This window comes from Garra rufa, chromosome 12, assembly GCF_049309525.1.
Source record: "Garra rufa chromosome 12, GarRuf1.0, whole genome shotgun sequence".
Lineage (NCBI taxonomy): Eukaryota > Metazoa > Chordata > Actinopteri > Cypriniformes > Cyprinidae > Garra > Garra rufa.
Window position 1 is genome coordinate 8865685 of NC_133372.1, and position 19460 is coordinate 8885144.

Below are 19460 nucleotides of genomic sequence, written 5' to 3' on the forward strand. Positions count from 1 at the left end.
AGTGTAGTTTAAACAAAGTTATTGTAGTAGCAACAACAACAATTTTTTGTGTAGCATTAGTCGAACTGTCCTGGGCCAGAATCATATGGTAAAACCAGAGGCAGGTTGAATTTATTTTGAGACACCCCCAATTACTAAATAGTGAATTAAAACTACTTCATTGTTGATAAATGTGAAAGCATGACATGTTTGTTAGACCTTGTTGAGTTTGGCATTTTGGTCATCAAGAACCATAATTTCCTCCTCAATCTTCTTCAGCTTGGCATCCATTGTGACTTTCTCCAACTGCAGCTTCTGTCTGGCTGCTTCCTCCTCATCCAGTTGCTGCTCCAGATCCTGGGAAAAGATGAAGTTTTCCCAATTACAAGTGAACATTAAAATCTCAATCTGAAGCTCTAAAAGCACTGAAACCATTTCATTTATCAAACTTCCTCTCTCACCCCAATGTTTTGTTGCATCTTCTTCCTCTCCGCCTGAAACTGTGAGACTCTCTCCTCCTCTTCTTCCAAGCGGGACTCCAGGTCGTGCAGGATGTCCTCAAGCTCCTGCTGGCGTGCAGCAAGACGTGCCCTCATCTCTTCAGCCTCTTGACACAGCTCAGTCTCTGCCTGCAGCTGCTCCTGCAGTGCCATCTTCTCTGTATTCAACTTTCACAGGGAAACATCTGATAAGGTCATGGACACCAAGAAGGAATAAACCATCTTCTTGAAGTGGGAGAACATGATCACCATATATACCTGCTTTTGTTTGGCCTCAAACTCTTTCAGCTGGTCCTCAGCCTGCTGCTGTCTCTCCTTCATCTTAACCAACTCTTCTTCTTTAGCAACCATTTCCTCTTCCTGTCTGGTCACCTGCAGCAAAGGTTTCACCTGAAAAGAGAAAAGTGGAGACATTGCTTTTTAGATCTCTTATTGATCTAGTAAACATACAGGCTTAAGAATCTGGATGTGTACCTTGGTAAAGAGTCTCCACCAATGCCAGTTCCTGAGTTTCAAGTAGGCCGCACAGTTCCTCTGGATCACCCTCATGGCGGTCAGCTGCTGTTGCCTCTTGGCAAAGGCTCTATGTAAAAACAAACAGTAAGTTGTCATTGTCAAACATCTTCAGTAGTGGTGCAACGGATCACAAAACTCACGGTTCGGATCATATCACGGATCGGATCAGCAAAAAACAAACAAAACAAAAATTTTTTTTTTTTTTTTTTATAATTACTGAATGCTAACTTTAAGTACTTCTAATCCACAGCAAAAACTACTAGCTGAACTAATAAAGTCAATTACAAAAACGACAAGTGTAGATCAATACAACATAAAGTTACTAATAAAATCGGTAACACTTTACAATAAGGTTCATTAGTTAAACATTAGTTAATGTATTAACTAACATGAACTAACCATGAGCAATACATTTGTTACTGTATTTACTAATCTTTAGTAACGTTAGTTAACGAAAATACAGTTGTTCATTGTTTGTTCATGTTAGTTCACACTGCATTAACTAATGTTAACAAGATTTTAGTAATGTATTAGTAAATGTTGAAATTAACATTAACAAAGACTAATAAATGCTGTATAAGTGCAGTTCATTATTACTTAATGTTAACTAATGTAGTTAACTAATGTTAACTAAAGAACCTTATTGTTACCATAAAATCAATAACACTAGTATTTAGGTGCAGAAATTTAATATTTAATTGTAAAGTAACTAGTTCTTCTCACTGCAGGTATTTATAGGACGCTGTCTCTTTAAGGCCTAATGCACGTCTCTGATACTGGCACGCATCTTTCTCAGCTGTTTCGGTTCACTGAAGACATAACCTATCTAATCGCGCGTCTCTCTCTGTCTCTCTCTCTCTGTGCGCGTGCTCGCTTCAGGTGTGTGCGGCAGCGGTATAAAAAAAAAAAAAGAAAAGAAAGAAAGAAACAGCGCGCGTGTTCTCTTTTGCTGCAGCAGTTTAAGTAGTTTGAATTGGTAAATTGGCAAGACAAAACCTATGCAAACGACACACTTTTACTCTATGAAGGTTCATTTTAACAGTTAATCCGCGAACCACATGCGTACCGAACCGTGGGGTCCGGTCCGTACGGATCACGGATCATCTGCGATCCGTTGCACCCCTAATCTTCAGTCATTTGTTGTCAAAGACATTTCAGAATCATTTCTAAAGTTATAAACTTATCAGCCAGAATTTTAATATTGGTGCATGCCTTAAAAAAAAAAAATCAGCTAAAGTCATTTTTAGCTCTTTAGTTTCAGGACACTACAGCTAGGAGAAATTGATCTGATTTGTATTTAAAAATATTTACTTCCTAGCGACATAGCCTCTACACCAGGCCTGGAAAGTGATGATAACATCAGTGATCTTCATATCCCTCTCCTCTTCCAGGTGGGCAAGAACTCCAGCTCTGAAGAACACTTTACTTTGACCTATACGGTACAAGTTAGAATCCAGCTCCAGGGCTTTGATCTGAGAGAGAGAAAAAATAATTATGCATGTGAGACAAGTGAACACATTTTTAACACAAAACATCAGTTGTCAGGCATGCTTTAACTCCTACCATGAGAACGCAGGCCTGCTTTCCATCCATAAAGCCCTTGGGGATGGCGTTTGGTGTGAGGATCTCATATCTGAAATTATATAAGGGAAAGATTAGAGGCTAGTTTTAAAAAAAATATATATAGTTTAAGAAAACTATAGATTCCAGATCAAACCAAAGCGATTCTATATTTGTGTTTCACATAGTATACAAGCAGTGGGAAAACAGCATTCATGAAAATACAAATACCTTTGTCTGAACTCCTGGAAAACAATGCGGTTGGGGAACCCTTGTCTACAGATCCGAATTCCTTCTAGAACTCCATTACACCTTAGCTGATCTAGAACCAGATTGTGTGCCAATTTGCCAGCCTAGAGGAGAAAAGCAGTAACTTCAATTGTTAGAGGCCTCAAAAGGTACATGAGCCATGTAGGGCCCTATGAAATCAGTTTTTAAAATTATTATTTCCTTTTCCCACAGAAAAGCACTACTACTACCACCACCACGTCAGTTTCTTCAATTTGCTGTTAAGATCTTTAAAGGAAAAGTTCACTTCCAGAACAAAAATTTACAGATAATTTACTCGCCCCATTTGTCATCCAAGGTGTCCATGTCTTTTTTCTTCAGCTGATAAGAAATTAGAGTGTGAACTTTTCCAAAACGCAGTTTAAATGCAGCTTCAAAGGGCTCTAAACTATTTTTTTTCTAAACAGATTGACAATTTATATACTTTTAACCTGAAATGCTCATCTTGTCTAGCCCTGTGTGAACTGTGCATTCCAGTTCATGACAGTTAGGCTATGTCAAAAAACTCCAATCTCATTTTCTCCTCCAACTTCAAAATCACCCAACATCGCTGCAGAAGTACAGACTCAGGCGTTTACAAAGTGAATATGCGAAGATTAAAAGAAGATTTAAAAAAAAAAAAAAAAAAAAAAAAAAAAAAAAAAAAAAAAAAGGGTAAAACAGCGATTTTGAAACTGAACAAAATAACATGGGAGTTTTGCGACATACCCTAACTGTCTTGAACCAGAATACATAGTTCACACAGAGCTAGACAAGATAAGCATTTGAGGTTAAAAAGTGTATAAATCGTCAATTTGTTTAGAAAATAGCAGATGTTTTTGCTAGATAAGACCCTATTCCCCAGCTGAGATCCTTTAGAGCTTTTTGAAGCTACATTGAAACTGCATTTTAGTAGTTCAAACTTATGGGCACCATTGAAGTCCACTATATGGAGGGAAATCCTGAAATGTTTTCCCTCAAAAAACTAATTTCTTTACAACTGAAGAGAAGGACAAGGGGGGTGAGTAAATCTGTAAATTTTTGTTCTGAAAGTGAACATGTTCTTTATGTGTCCTTTTTCTATATATGATATGACAATTTTTTTCCCCAAAAGAAACCATAAAATGCAAAAAAGATAATTGTATACACACACACACACACACACACACACACACACACACACACACACACACACACACACATTACACATCCAAAATTGGTCAAATTATGTGATATTTTGTGTTAAACAATAAATTCCATTTTTATGACTGGATTCTATGATCCCATCCACATTTTCTGCATTTAGGGCCCTAGCCATGAGGCTGTACAAATGTGTTTCTCTTCATACCTTCTTCTCATGATTGGGGATGATGCATCGGACAAAGTTGGGGTTGGTGTTTCTGAGAGTGGTCATTAGATTTGTCAGCTGCTCTTTGTACAGTTGTCCTACTGTACGGAACATTCCCTTACGAGTCTTGACGGCTCCATGCAAGGATTCAGCCATTCCGGCCACTTTGTCCAATCCCACAATTCTGTCCACTGATGAAAACAATGACCAACAAAACACATTATGCAGGAACCAATATAAATGTTTAGATTGCTTGTCATGTTTAACTGTGGAGTCTTTAGTGTCCAGGATGAACTGTAGCATATTACACACTGGCAGAACCAGACTCACTTTTCTCTATGACGACCTAAAAGCCTGACAAACAAAAGCTCAATGTAGCAGGTGGATTGTCGTCAAAACTTGTTAGACATTAGTGACATCTGAAATCAAGCTAAAATACTCAGATTACAAAGAGTTAAATCAGTCTACTGGTTAATTATCTTCTCAAAGTTTCATACCATCCTTCCAGAGATCAGACACAAATTTGTCCGATGATTGGTTGAGTAGAGTAGCAACATTGTCATTCAGAGGGTCCATGTTTTTCATTAGCCATTCATTTGCCTTGTAATCGACCTGTGGAAGACCAAAAAGACATATACAAGTTACACACAAAAAACACAAACATTCAATAAGGTATCTCCTCTTAAAGGCATGGTTCACCCAAAAATGAAAATTCTGTCACACAACACCGTTGTGTCTTTCCAAACCCGTAAGACCGTTACCATTGGAACACAAGATACTTTTAATAAAATTGGACTTTAAGGATTATGTTTCTAGGTCTTAAATATGGTAGTCATATTGCGGTCTACGCAGGGTCAGAAAGCTCTCACATTTCAAACATCTTAATTTGTGCCTCGAAGATGAATGAAAATCGTACAGGTTTTGAATGATATGAGGACGCATAATTAATGATAAAACTTACATTTTTATGTGAACTGTCCCTTTAAGCCTCACTGAACATTATAAAATTGTGATGCCTTCACTTGCCCAGCTCAGCATTTTCCATTGACATTGCTTATCCAGTGTGACTTCATGATGCAGACATCCACAGTATGAATTACTTCACAAACATATGAGAAACTAATCTTGTTCAAATAGTGTTTAAGACCCATAATGGCTCTTACTTTGCCAGCGTAGTGAATGATGCAGAAGTCGGCATCATCTTTGAGCTTCTTGGGTTTCTGGAATTTTGGGTTGTTGCCCAATTCCTGGACTACTTTCGCCACAAAGGATTTGTCTGTGGCTTTAGGGAACCAGCACTCCTCATCCAACAGAGCCAGGATTCCTGGAGGACCAGCCTAAGAAGAGGAAAAAAGACCAAGGAATCAGGAGAAAAAAAAAAAAAAAAAAAAAAAGTCAAGGAATGAAGAAGGATTTGAGGCTAGAAAGGTGTTCTACAACATTTTAAGATGAAAGAATGGACATACAGTCTTCTCAATGAGTTCAATACAGGGTTGCAGGTCAAGGCCAAAATCGATGAAACTCCATTCGATGCCTTCACGCTGGTACTCCTCCTGCTCCAGGATGAACATGGTGTGGTTGAACAGCTGCTGAAGCTTCTCGTTGGTGTAGTTGATGCAGAGCTGCTCAAAAGAGTTCAGCTATAGAGAGAGAAAAAGTGCATTTAATTCCAAATGGTAGAATAGAAACGAAACATCCGTAAAATTCAAATTCTTTTCCACAACCCTCACACACCTCAAAGATCTCAAATCCAGCGATATCAAGGATTCCGATGAAAGATGCACCTTGGCGCTTGGTCTTGTCTAAAGCTTTGTTGATGCGCATAACCAACCAGCGAAACAGTCTCTCATACGTGGCTTTGGCCAAGGCCTCCACCGCAAACTCTGCCTGCTCTTGAGTCTGAGCCTTCTGAACGTAATCACGGCCCACTTTGATGCGTGGCATGAGAATGGCACGTGCAAAATCAGTCACATTCATGCCCAAGAGGTGACTCACCTTCTGGGCAGCTGATAAATGAGAAAATTGACATTTAGAACTAAAAAAACACTAGAACAAACATTAAGTATAACATGTAAGAATAAAACCAAACTGGAAATTATTTGTAATGCACATTAATGAAGAAAGTTAAACCTGTGTCATCAGGCATGGAGGCTTGGTCAGAGTTGCGTTCCTTTTTAAAACTCATGTTTCCCAGCTGCAATACAGCAGATACCACCTTCAAAAGACCTGGAATGTCATAACAGAACACTACATTTTAATAAGCAGCAACAAACACGCCTCAAAGATGACCCCCAAAGTTCAAATTCAGTCGATATAATAGAATTACTACACTGTACAGTCGTGGCCAAAAGTTTTGAGAATTACATAAGCAGCAACTTTTCCAATTTCCAATATTTAAGTTTTTATAATAGCTATTTACATATACTCCAGAATGTTATGAAGAGTGATCAGGTGAATTGCATAGTCCTTTGCCATGAAAATTAACTTAATCCCGAAAAAAAACTTTCCACAGCATTTCATTGCTGTTGTTAAAGGACATGCTGAGATCATTTCAGTAATCGTCTTGTTAACTCAGGTGAGAATGTTGACGAGCACAAGGCTGGAGATCATTATGTCAGGATGATTGGGTTAGAATGGCAGACTTGACATGTTAAAAGGAGGGTGATGCTTGAAATCATTGTTCTTCCATTGTGACCTGCAAAGAAACGCGTGCAGCCATCACTGCGTTGCATAAAAATGGCTTCACAGGCAAGGATATTGTGGCTACAAAGATTGCACCTAAATCAACAATTTATAGGATCATCAAGAACTTCAAGGAATAAGGTTCAATTCTTGTTAAGAAGGCTTCAGGGCGTCCAAGAAAGTTCAGCAAGTGCCAGGATCCTCTCCTAAAGAGGATTCAGCTGCGGGATCATAGTGCCACCAGTGCAGAGCTTGCTCAGGAATGGCAGCAGGCAGGTGTGAGCGCATCTGCACACACAGTGAGGCCAAGACTTTTGGAAGATGGCCTGGTGTCAAGAAGGGCAGCAAAGAAGCCACTTCTCTCCAAAAAAAACCATCAGGGGCAGATTGATCTTCTGCAAAAAGTATGACGAACGGACTACTGAGGACTGGAGCAAAGTCATATTCTCCGATGAAGCCTCTTTCCGATTGTTTGGGGCATCTGGAAAAAGGCTTGTCCGGAGAAGAAAAGGTGAGCGCTACCATCAGTCCTGTGTCATGCCAACAGTAAAGCATCCTGAGACCATTCATGTGTGGGGTTGCTTCTCAACCAAGGGAGTGGGCTCACTCACAATTTTGCCCAAAAACACAGCCATGAATAAAGAATGGTACCAAAACACCCTCCAACAGCAACTTCTTCCAACAATCCAACAACAGTTTGGTGAAGAACAATGCATTTTCCAGCACGATGGAGCACCGTGCCATAAGGCAAAAGTGATAACTAAATGGCTCGGGGACCAAAACGTTGACATTTTGGGTCCATGGCCCGGAAACTCCCCAGATCTTAATCCCATTGAGAACTTGTGGTCAATCCTCAAGAGGCGGGTGGACAAACAAAAACCCACTAATTCTGACAAAGTCCAAGAAGTGATTATGAAAGAATGGGTTGCTATCAGTCAGGATTTGGCCCAGAAGTTGATTGAGAGCACACCCAGTCGAATTGCAGAGATCCTGAAAAAGAAGGGCCAACACTGCAAATACTGACTCTTTGCATAAATTTCATGTAATTGCCGATAAAAGCCTTTGAAACGTATGAAGTGCTTGTAATTATATTTCAGTATATCACAGAAACAACTGAAACAAAGATCTAAAAGCAGTTTAGCAGCAAACTTTGTGAAAACTAGTATTTGTGTCATTCTCAAAACTTTTAGGCATGACTGTATATTTTAACGAGTCTATGGTGAGAAATGAAAATGAGACATCTTTAGGCGATTAAATAAACTGCAGAAGAACCACAGATGGAAAAAGTGCCTTGAGTTTCCATACCCGTCTGTTCGTCCTCAGGGATGCCCATAATCCTGAAGGCATCTATGGTTTCTGCAAACAATTCTTTATCCTGTTGTCCAGGGATAGTTACATTTCCATTTGACAGGAAGCGGTACTTATTGTAGTCCTCTAGGCACAGCTCAGCTACAGAGGGGAGAACAAACTTCATAAACTTTCCATAGAGATTAGTCTTAGATTATACTACACCATCTCATGGGTATTCAGCATTAAAGTATACTTGGTATACATTTACAAAACATTAGAAGACGATTTATATATACAGTTGAAGTCAAGAGTTTACATACACCTTATAGAATCTGCAAAATGTTAATTATTTTACCAAATAAGAGGGATCATACAAAATGCATCTTTTTATTCAGTACTGACCTGAATAATATTTCACAAAAGTTTACAAATAGTCCACAGGAGAAAATAGCTGAACTTACAAAAATGGCCCAGTTCAAAAGTTTACATTTCATTATTAATATTGTGTTGTTACCTGAATGATCCACAGCTGTGCATTTTTTTAAAGTGATAGTTGTTCATGAGTTCCTTGTTTGTCCTGAACTGTTAAACTGCCTGCTGTTCTTCAGAAAAATACTTCAGGTCCCTCAAATTCTGTGGTTTTTCAGTACTTGTGTATTTGAACCCATATGCAACAAGTTAAGATTCAAATGCTCACTGAAGCTTCAAAAGGAAAAACAATGCATTAAGCTGGGTCGTGAAAACTTTGTTTTTATCAAGGTGGATCGGGGTAAATTTAATTTATTCTTCTGGGGAACATGCAAGTATCTGTTGTAGCATCTGAAATGCAGTAGTACATTAAAAATGTAATATTTCTGCAAAATAAGAAAAATGTACACTTCCTCATTCCATTCAAAAGTTTACACCCCCAGCTCTTAATGCATTGCATTTTCTTCTGAAGCATCAGTGAGCGTTTGAACTTACTGTAAGAGTCCCTCAGTTTGAAAAGATGGATCTCAATCATACAGTCATTGTTGGAAAGGTTCAAATACACAAACATGCTGAAAAAACAATGAATTTGTGAGACCTGAAGGATTGTTCTGAAGAACAGCAGGCAGTTTAACTGTTTGGAAACATCAAGGGACTTCATTAATCATCAGCTATCATTAAACCAAAAAAACAGCTGCGGATCATTTAGGTAACAACACCGTATTAAGTGCATGTAAACTTTTGATTTTGTATGATCCCTCTTATTTTGGTAAAAAAAAATAAAATAAATAAAAATTAACATTTAGCAGATTCTGCAAGTTTTATGTAAACATTTGTCTTCATCTCTACATAGCATGTATGATGTTTTATGTCATGAAATGGTTCTTCTCACCACGCAATTTGTCTCCTGCTCCCGAAAGCAAGTAATAAAAAACATGGAAGGCTCGCTCATCTTTGGCCTGTCTAATTGCACGAGACTTCTCTAACAGATCTGAAAAATGCTTGTTAGGGAATTAACAGAGTCAGCCGAATACATTATGCATGGGAACAATACAATATAAATTGTTAGCCTGTTAATAATTTAGTTTCCCAAATGATGGTTCAGTCAATAAAGGATACAAGTTTCAATATTGGCTCCAACGATGTAACCATTGACATCAAAGTTTATCCTGATAAACTTTCCCTGTGAAGAAAGAGCTCATATAGACTCATGCTGACACTTAGTGGGACCTTTTAAGAGTAAATGGATTTTTGTCTGTGCGCACTTACAAATCGGGAAGAATTATCGTTTTTCACAGTCTTGGCATTGCCAAAGGCCTCCAGAATTGGGTTAGCCTGGAGCAACTGTTTCTCCAACTCTCCCTGGCAGACAAAGAATTGATTAGATGGATTTAAGAGGGCATTTAAAGTTACATTTGCAGGAACTGCCAGTGAAACAAAGACTACATCCTGAAACAAATTTCCCAAACCATTAGTACACAGTGGACCCAGATCACATATTTGCAAATTTAAGTTTAGCTTGAGGCTGAAAACTGATGCCTGCTTTTGCAGCCGAGCACATTCACTACCTTTATAATTGCTAAAAACCATCAATGCATTAAACTTTGTTCCACACCCGTGTTAGAATTTGCATTAGCGGAAGCTGTTAGGAGACTGTGCAACATAATAACATGTTATTAAATCGGTAGACAACCATTGTCAAATGACCAGGAAACAGGGGTGTGTATAAAAAAAAAAAAGTGATGGACTGTATGGTTGGACAGGCAATGGAATGAGGGAGGTGTATAACTCACATGTGATAGGGTGACACTGCTCTGAAGGACGGAAAAGAGAGAAAATCTCAAAACACAGGTACAAAAATAAAGGGGAACTCAAAAATGCTCAACCATGTGACTCAACATTCAACAATGAGATGCTTGTAGTGTTTTTTTTTGTTTTAAAGAATTTAGTGTATCATCAACCATGAACAAATATGCAAGTATTCACAAAGTCATTAGAGATCCAGTGGGAACAGGTCTAGGCCTGAAACAGGAATGTGAAAACACAGAATTTTGACTTCCTGGTCCAGAAAGAAGAATGACAGAAGTAGTTTCAAATCCATAAAGAAAAACTGTTGACAGGAAGAATGGAGGATGAAAACAGGAAGAGATAAGACCGATATCAACAAAACATTTATGACAGGGACTGGAGACAGAATAGCTAATGTTAAAAAGTGGATGTGGTTATTTATTTATGAACAGCTCTGTCTTATCTGTCGGTTGTGCACCCAAATGAATTTTGCATGCACAAAAAAAAACAAAAAAAAACAAAGAGGTTTATGTACTCACTTGATCTTTCTTTGTTTTGAAAGATGATGCTACAAAAGCAAGGTACTGAATGACTTTTTTGGTGTTTTCAGTTTTTCCAGCACCAGATTCACCCCTGGGGAAATATTAATCAAGAATAAGTTTTGGAAGACAATGCTGGTCATTTTGATTTTTATTTTGGTACTAGTATTTCAAGTTCAAGCTTACGTGCACAAGATGGACTGATCCTCACGATCTAAAAAGAAGAAAAATGAATTAACAGTGGACTATCGCATGAACAGGAGAGCCATTTTGGCACAAATAATGGCGTCAGACACGCAGTCTGTGTTCTCACCCTGCATCATGCTCCTATAGGCAGTGTCTGTGATGGCGTAGATATGAGGGGGCATCTCATGTCTCTTTTTCCCCTTGTACATCTCTACGATCTCTTCCGTGTAGATAGGCAGATGCTTATATGGGTTTATTACCACACAGAAGAGCCCAGAGTATGTCTGAAAACAATGATTTACACATACGATTCATCATGAAAACCACATTTGTTTTAAGACAATTGATTAAACACATTAGAAACAATAACTAGCAAATATCTCTACATTAGATGAAACATAAAACATAATTACGGATTTTCCACAAGTTTTCTGCATAGTGTGTCCAAAATGTGCATAATTCTCTGAACTTGAACACCACAAACGTACGCATTTTGTAGAAACTTACATAGATGAGTCCCGAGTAGTACCTCTCCCTCAGGTTGTGCAGGACAGAGGCTTCATTCAGGCAGGTGAGCTCCGCCATATCCTCCACCTTGCTGAATTTGGGTGGGTTCATCTTCTGGATGTCATCTTTGTTCACCTTGATCTTCTTGGCAGAGTCGACCAGCTCCACAAGACACTCATCTCCCGTCTCCTCTTTGATGGAGCCGGCCTCAAAACCGAGCTTCTCTGAGGGAACCCACACCAGCTTCTTTGTGGCCCAGTCGGCCTGGGCCAAAGGATCGTTGATAGCATTGCGGTCGGCATAGAGGAACTTCTCTGCGTCTGACATTTTGGCTGCATGGGACAGAAAGTGAAAGCAGTTATGATTTCCACGGTTCCACAGGATAACCTAATATGACAAAAGCTTAAGAGAGAGGATCCGAGAATTAAAATTAGCATATCAGAGTCTTGGAAAAAATATGCAGTTACGCAATCATACACAAACATCTACATGGTAACTTGTTCAAGCATCCAACTCCAGCTTGAGTCAATATTGTTCTATAAAATTTGACAACCACACCTGCTCAGGCCTCTGGCTGATATTGTGCTACTTCAACTCGTTTCCATTTTCCTTCCCTTTCCCTATTTATTGCATTGAGTGTCACATTTCTTCAACAACCCCCAATTACAGGAATTCCAATAATTCCCACACATTTCAGAACCCCACCAATCAGGTTTAAAAATTCATATCAGCAAATACAAGTGCTTGGTAATGCATTGCATGGCTAGAAACCAAGTATGACTAATCTGGAAAGTTGCTGGGTGTGTATGCATGATAAACATTTAGATGCACAAATCATGATTCAGCGACAATTCACAGTGCAATTTATTCTTTCTTCCAAGACCTTAATAATAATTCTTTTTATAATTCATATATTTATCATTTTAAAATTGAACATTATATTAAAATATTATATTGTGCTATCAGATTCTGCATATAAATTTAACTAAAAGAAAAAAAAAAAAAAAAAAAAAAAAAGTGTCTTGTGAATTGTACAAAGAAATATGCATGCATAATTTTAAGCACAGAACTATGCAGCAAGAATGCAATTATTAATGAATGAGACCCACTGTTTCCATGCTACCATAACAGTGTCATGCCTACATTAAGCTAGTGCATTTGTTCGTCCGTTTATATTGCCATGCCAGCATATGGCTATTTTCATGGCAAGATCAATGTAATCTAAAAGCAATGAAAAACGCTAATGTGCATTAAAACAGACTTTAAATGTGACCCAGGACCACAAAACCAGTCATAAGGGTTAATTTTTTAGAAATTGCGAAAGCTGAATAAATGAGCTTTCCATTGATTTATGGCTTGTTAGGATAGGATATTTGGGCAAGATACAGCCATTTAAAAATCTGGAAGCTGAAGATGCAAGAAAAAAAAAAAATTTAATATTGAGAAAATCTTGAAAGTTGTCCGAATGAAGTTCTTAGCAATGCATACAACCAATCAAAAAAAAGTTATATTATAAATAAGAAATATTTACAGTATTTTATTGGAACATTATCTTTACTTAACATCCTAATGATTTTTGACAAAAGAAAAATCTATCATTTGGACCCATACAATGTATTGTTGGCTATTGCTACAAATATACCAGAGCTACTTTTTTGTGGTCCAGGGTCACTAATATGCATTTCTTAGGTTGGATTGCACTTTAAGGCATTTTTAGCATTCAAACATACACAAGACACAAACTCCTATTACTTTGAAGTGGAGTTACATCTGTTCTGAAGGAGTAATTCCTAAACAAGTTTGGACAAAGACAATTTCATTAACCACCACACCCTGTGCAAGGCTCCAGAACTTTTAACACCTTTATTTATGTCGAAAAGGGCAGAAATGTAACCTAATATGGCATAAACAGCTTACAGTGCTGTGCATGTTCAGAAATGTTTAATCACTGTATCACAAGGGCCCACTTAAGAAACATTCAGAGGGCAAATAAGAAACATCAGATGAGTTTGATAAATTATGCAAACGTCCTCTGGAAAGCAAAAGAAATAGTCTCTGCTGTCAAAGTCTAAATGGCTAAATCCTAATATGCATAATATGAATATCAGTGCACTTTTACTTGAAAAGGATCCATTTACAAGCCAAAGGCTGTAAAAGGCCTAGCAGTAGGCATCCCTAATGGCACAAATTTACTAGAAATCAGTTCAATACCACTCAAAATGGTTAATGCTTGCAGTTTTAGAGTGTGTCTATAGAACATGGTCAATAACATCATATGAATACAGTATTTTTTTCTCTCGTTCCGACAGAGGATGTTGGCAAAATATACTAGTAAAGTACTGTAAACAGTAGTCAACATTTGAAATGGATCAAAAAATTCATCAAAGTTGTCCTAAGACCAGGTATTGTTTTGGTTTTAGGACAACTTTGATGAAAGGTTTTGACCCACTTCAAATGTTGACTACTCTATAGTAATGCATATTACTGCAAATATTACTTGCAGCCAGTTACCACTGTACGAGTTCTGTGAATAAAATAAGATCTGATGTAGTTTTAAATAAAAAATGGACATCTATGGAAGCTAGTTTCCACCACTAAATAAATGAAAAAGGTAATTGCAACTATCTCTCTCACAATTTCAGGTATAAAGTCAGAATTGCGAGAAATAAACTTGCAATTCTGAGAAAGTCTTTTTTTTTCAGAATAGATTTCTTGCAATTCTGACTTTATAACTCACAATTTCGATTTTGTATCTAACAATTCTGACATCAGAATTATGAGGGGAAAAAAGTTAGTATTGTGAGTTTATATCACACAATTCTGACTTCATAACTCGCAACTGTGAGTTTATCTTGCAATTCTGATTTTATAGAATTGAGAAAAAAAAAGGTCAGAATTATGAGATATTATAAACTCGCATGTGTTCCTCACAATTCTGATTTTATAACTTGCAATTGCGGGCTTACAGCACAATTCTGACATCACTTGCAATTTCAAATTTATATTTCACAATTCTGAGAAAAGAGTCAGAATTGAGAGGGAAAAAAGTGTCAGAACTGAGATAAACTTGCATTTGTGAGAAAAAATTTTTATATCACAATTCTGACCTCATAACTCACAATTGTGAGTTTATCACTCAATTCTAAGAACAGTGTCAGAATTGAGAGTTATTAAATTTTAACTCACAAATATGATTTTATAATTCGCAATTATGAGTTTTTATCTTGCAATTCTGACATCATAACTCGCAACTGCGAGTTTATATCGCACAATTTTGAAATAAATCAGAATTATAAGATTATAAACTCATGTCTGAGAAAAGTTTTTTTTATAGCTTGTAATTGCTAGTTTGTCACGATTCTGACATAACTCACAGTTGTTTATATTTGCACAATTCTAAGTAAAAAAAAACTGAATTGTGAGTTTATATCATGCAATTGCACTTTAACTCACAATTATGATTTTATAACTCACAATTGTGAGTTTACATCACAGAATTTTGTGAAAAAAAAGGTCAGAATTGCGAGTTATCTTCTGCTTTTTATATATATATATATATATATAAAAATACAGTGGCGGAAACGGCCTTCCATAAACATCTGTGCACCCCACCTCCAACATTGACAATTATAAAAGGGTTTGTATGCATTTTACAACCACTGGCATTTGTAATAAGTTTACGGAATAAACGGCACATACAATTAAAATATATAAATAAGGAATGCAAGTCAAAGAAGAAAAAAAAACCTATACAAGTGCCCTACAGTTGCCATGTCACTTAAGTGAGTCAAGGTGAGTCATATGTCAGTGTCCTACATATACCCATCCCTCAGGGGCAAGGAAAAAGACAGGATTCTGGGAGTCAAACTTCCCTCCCTATTTAAACATTGAATATACTAACTGCCAGCAACCTCTACGCTCATTTCAATCTGCCAATTTCTAACCAGTCAGATAGATAGAAAGCCAGAGTGGGGGGAAAAGATGCTAAATGATATGCAGTGATACCATTGATGGCATCAGAGAGGCATTTTGAAAGTGAAAAGAGATGACAACAGCACAGCTTTAGCGTACTGTTGAGATGGAGCGAGTGTAAGAGGGATAAGGAGATTAGCAGGGTGTCATCTCTGTCTGCAAGTTCATTAACAGCTCAAATACAGTCGTTGTGATTAAATGTAGATGACAGCCTGTGCGCTTGCACATGACATGCACCTCTATTGGGTTGCCCCACGATGGTTTATCACCTGATTATACAAGAACAAAAACGGAACAAATTGTGAGTAAATTACAGTGCATGTAAGTGACAAAAGAGTTGGACAATCATGGTTTAGCAATGAGGAACAAACAACCACCCGTGACAGAAAAAAAACACTGAAACGGTTTCTGGAACTTGGTGATATTGAAAAGTTGCTTCACCACACTGACACACTTCCTCTAGCTTGAAGCATTTATGCAAGACCTTAGAAGGCAACATGTTAGAGCTTGCTGTCTGAATTTAAAAACCGTAACAGAAGAACAGCCTGAATTTGTAGTTAATTGTGTTTATAATCTTCAGTCTTCAGTTTAAACTGAGAAAACCAAACCTGGTTATATCTAGCCATATATTTCCATCATTTATATTTAATGTGAAGCAACTTTACGTTTAATATTTGCCAACAATTGTATGCCAATTTAATGCAAAATAAAAGCGCTGACACATGATTAGATTAAGCTTATATTAGCTTTACATAGCTAAACGGTTTTATTTGTAATTTATTTTTTTAGGTGGGACATGTTATAAAGAGTGTGAGACTGTCCTGCTGCCACAGTGGTCACCTGCAGTGCCATGCTTTATTTTATCCCTCCATCAGCACGTTCTCTCATCCCACTGATCTTGGCTTTTGTTCAATCCTTGCTTATAGTTCAAATGCCAGCAGCTCTGAGATGTAGTCAACAACAGGAGACACCATTGCACGCATTGATCATTTTATCCAGGGCCAGGTGAAACGGTTTCAATGCAAAAGACTTATAAAATTAAGACATTTATGTAACTAGCATTATTGTGACATAAAAGTTGAGGCATCCTCCTGAATCTGAATGCATTTCCTCAGGGCTGAGCAATTCAGGTCGTGTATACTGCAAGAATCTAGCCTCAAAGCAGACTGGGCGTGTTACACAAAGTAGACGGATCACCTGAACTGAGATGTTACAGATAGCGGCGTTTCTGGTGCATTCTAGTAGCTACATTAGTTTGGGTAGCAGTACAATAAAATAACAACAATGAATTACCAACATGATAACGATATTCTAATATTGAATAAGTTTCATGAAGCCACCTTAAAATAAGACTATTAATAACTTCCTTTTCCCGAATGTGAAAGAATTTGATCACTTCTTCAAACAACATAGTTTCACGCGCGTGCATTGGATGATTGTGTAAAAAAGGTACAGGTGCGCGCTTGCGCGTTCAGGTGAGAACTGAACTGAATATTAAATGTTAACTCACCTGTTTTCTCTCAGGCGCCGTTTGTTGAGAAGACCTGCTTTCCCCAAATCTCCTGCTCTTTTTTTACGGAGAATGACACGGATGCGACAAACTTACCCGAAAATCTTTAGAGTTTGCCACACTTTCCTGTTCGCTCATCGGCGTTGTGCTCTCTAGTTTCCTCTCAGTTCTCTCAGCAAACTCCCTCTGACTCTTAAATCAGCTGTGTGGGCGTGGCTATACAACGTCGACGTTATGTCCCGCCGTTATGTCCCGCCCCTTTATATGATTGATCGCTTCTAAAGACGTGTCAATCAAACGATGTGCTTTCATTGATTGGTAATTTCTTCAGAGCTGCTATAATTGTGCCAAAAGTGATCTTATATTAGGCTGTTACGTCTCTAATACAGTTCAAACGTCTGGTACAACATTGAAATTTTAAGAATAATTTTGGCATACGTTTCAGATTTTAGTTAGTACATATGAAATATTAATATAAATATAGTCAAGTCACCTTTTTTATTTATATATAGCGCTTTTTACAATACAGATTTACAGTATTAAACAGAAAAATAGTGTCGATAATGCAAAAAAACCCCAAAACACAACAATAGTAAACACTCAGTTTATCGTTGATTAAGTTAAAATAGTATCTGTGCAGTCAATTAATAAATATAATAATAAATCAAATCGATGAATCGCAATTAATCGCATCCAAAATTAAAGTTTGTGTTTACATAATATATGTGTGTGTGTACTGTGTATATTTATTTGTATATATAAATACACACAAATGTATATATATATATATATATATATATATATATATATATATATATAAAATATATTATGTTTATATATTAAATATATATATATATATATATATATATATATATATATATATTAATTACATGAATATACATGTAAATATATACTGTATGTACATATAGAAACAAAAACTTTTATTTTGAATGCGATTAATTACGATTAATTGATTTGACAGCACTATAATATACATATGTAAATATACAAGAAATATGTACAAGGAAATATCGGATTCATTTTAGATAACTTTCAAAAATAAAAGTATTTTGAATGCTTTTTTCACCAATTTTACATAGCAAACGTCTGAATTTCTACAAACATTGTGCTAGGATTACAATTAAAATGTTAAATTGACCTGACACATTAATTACTTAAATTACTTACATAACTACACAAAAAAAAATCATAAAATCCCTGTGATTCAGAGGGAGTTGATAGAATATTAGCTTAAACGCTTCAAAACTGCTGGAAGAAGCTGAAGTGGAGAAAGGCTGCTGGTGGATGTTATAAGTGCAGGAATGCAGACCTTTGTCTGTACTTGCATTCCTGCAGTGATTTTCCTGAGCATATTTAAAGAGTCATACTGTGGAGGTAAAGACTGAGAGAGAGCACTCTATAAAGTGAACCATAAGATATTGTAAAACAGTAAACACTATCATAAGCTGGTGTGCAAACTACTGACACATAATCTGCATGGGCGTTTATAGATATGGCATTTTTCCTCTGTTTGTCAATCAGGGCTTGCCAGATATGTGAATTGATTACTGTCAACAAAGTAAACAGGCCTCCTTTAGAGAAAAATCCAAAAGTCAAAGTTCAAAAAGGTCACAAAGAAGGTCAAACAGATTGATCCAGATGAAATTTTATTTTATAGAAATGAACAAAATGAATGCTCACTGCAAGACAACTTGTTTAGGTGTTTACCTGGCCTCAGGTGGGTTGATTCTTCCATATATGGTAAGAAGCAAGCTCATAGTAAAAGGATGGGCTGTAGCTTAAGCAGCGGTGGTTTTGGATTACCCATAGCCCCATTTGGCCCACCCCATTTTCTACCTTCCTTCTTCCTCATCTTCATCTGAAATACTCAGAGGCATGAAAGATGAAGAGATCATTTTCAAGAGAAGGCTTGTCGCTACATGACCACACGCCAGATAAGCAGACAGCAAATGAGATTTCTAAACCTTGCTCGTGTTTGCACATTGTTCGGCTGAGTTCTGCTTCATGCACACTGTGGTATCTGTAATCTTATCCATAGTATAAATACCAAACATACGTAGGCTGCGTTACTAGATATGATAATGAAGTAAAAAAGGTGGCTGGTCACTAAACTATACCATTGTCTGTGCTACTTCTTAGTCTGATGCAGATTCTTGTTGTTTTATAGGCCTAGAGGGAGAAAGTGACAACTTTTTCTCATAATTAAAAAAATAAATAAATTACTTTTATTCAGCAAGGATGCATTAAAATGATCACAACATTTATACCGTTTCCTTTCCACACAAATATTAGGCAGCGTAAGCAACTTTTTCAACATTGACATTAAC

General features: G+C 37.0%; 1 protein-coding gene across 1 annotated transcript in view; it reads right to left on the reverse strand.

Annotated features, from left to right (window-relative positions):
• Nucleotides 1-17260, reverse strand: part of myh9a (myosin, heavy chain 9a, non-muscle) — a 28142-nt gene extending 10882 nt beyond the window's left edge. Inside the window, exons 1-23 of the mRNA XM_073852200.1 lie at nt 17113-17260; nt 11631-11962; nt 11251-11407; nt 11124-11151; nt 10938-11031; nt 10404-10424; nt 9880-9972; nt 9730-9793; nt 9503-9601; nt 8158-8301; nt 6301-6396; nt 5905-6176; nt 5637-5810; nt 5334-5507; nt 4668-4782; nt 4171-4361; nt 2787-2908; nt 2559-2628; nt 2307-2467; nt 954-1062; nt 738-869; nt 441-647; nt 199-336 (exon numbers count right to left, since the gene is read on the reverse strand). Coding sequence (XP_073708301.1) covers nt 199-336; nt 441-647; nt 738-869; nt 954-1062; nt 2307-2467; nt 2559-2628; nt 2787-2908; nt 4171-4361; nt 4668-4782; nt 5334-5507; nt 5637-5810; nt 5905-6176; nt 6301-6396; nt 8158-8301; nt 9503-9601; nt 9730-9793; nt 9880-9972; nt 10404-10424; nt 10938-11031; nt 11124-11151; nt 11251-11407; nt 11631-11957 — 2988 coding nt within the window. The 5' untranslated portion in view covers nt 11958-11962; nt 17113-17260. The remainder of the gene's footprint in view (nt 1-198; nt 337-440; nt 648-737; nt 870-953; nt 1063-2306; nt 2468-2558; nt 2629-2786; nt 2909-4170; nt 4362-4667; nt 4783-5333; nt 5508-5636; nt 5811-5904; nt 6177-6300; nt 6397-8157; nt 8302-9502; nt 9602-9729; nt 9794-9879; nt 9973-10403; nt 10425-10937; nt 11032-11123; nt 11152-11250; nt 11408-11630; nt 11963-17112) is intronic.
• Between the last annotated feature and the right edge of the window lie 2200 nt (nt 17261-19460).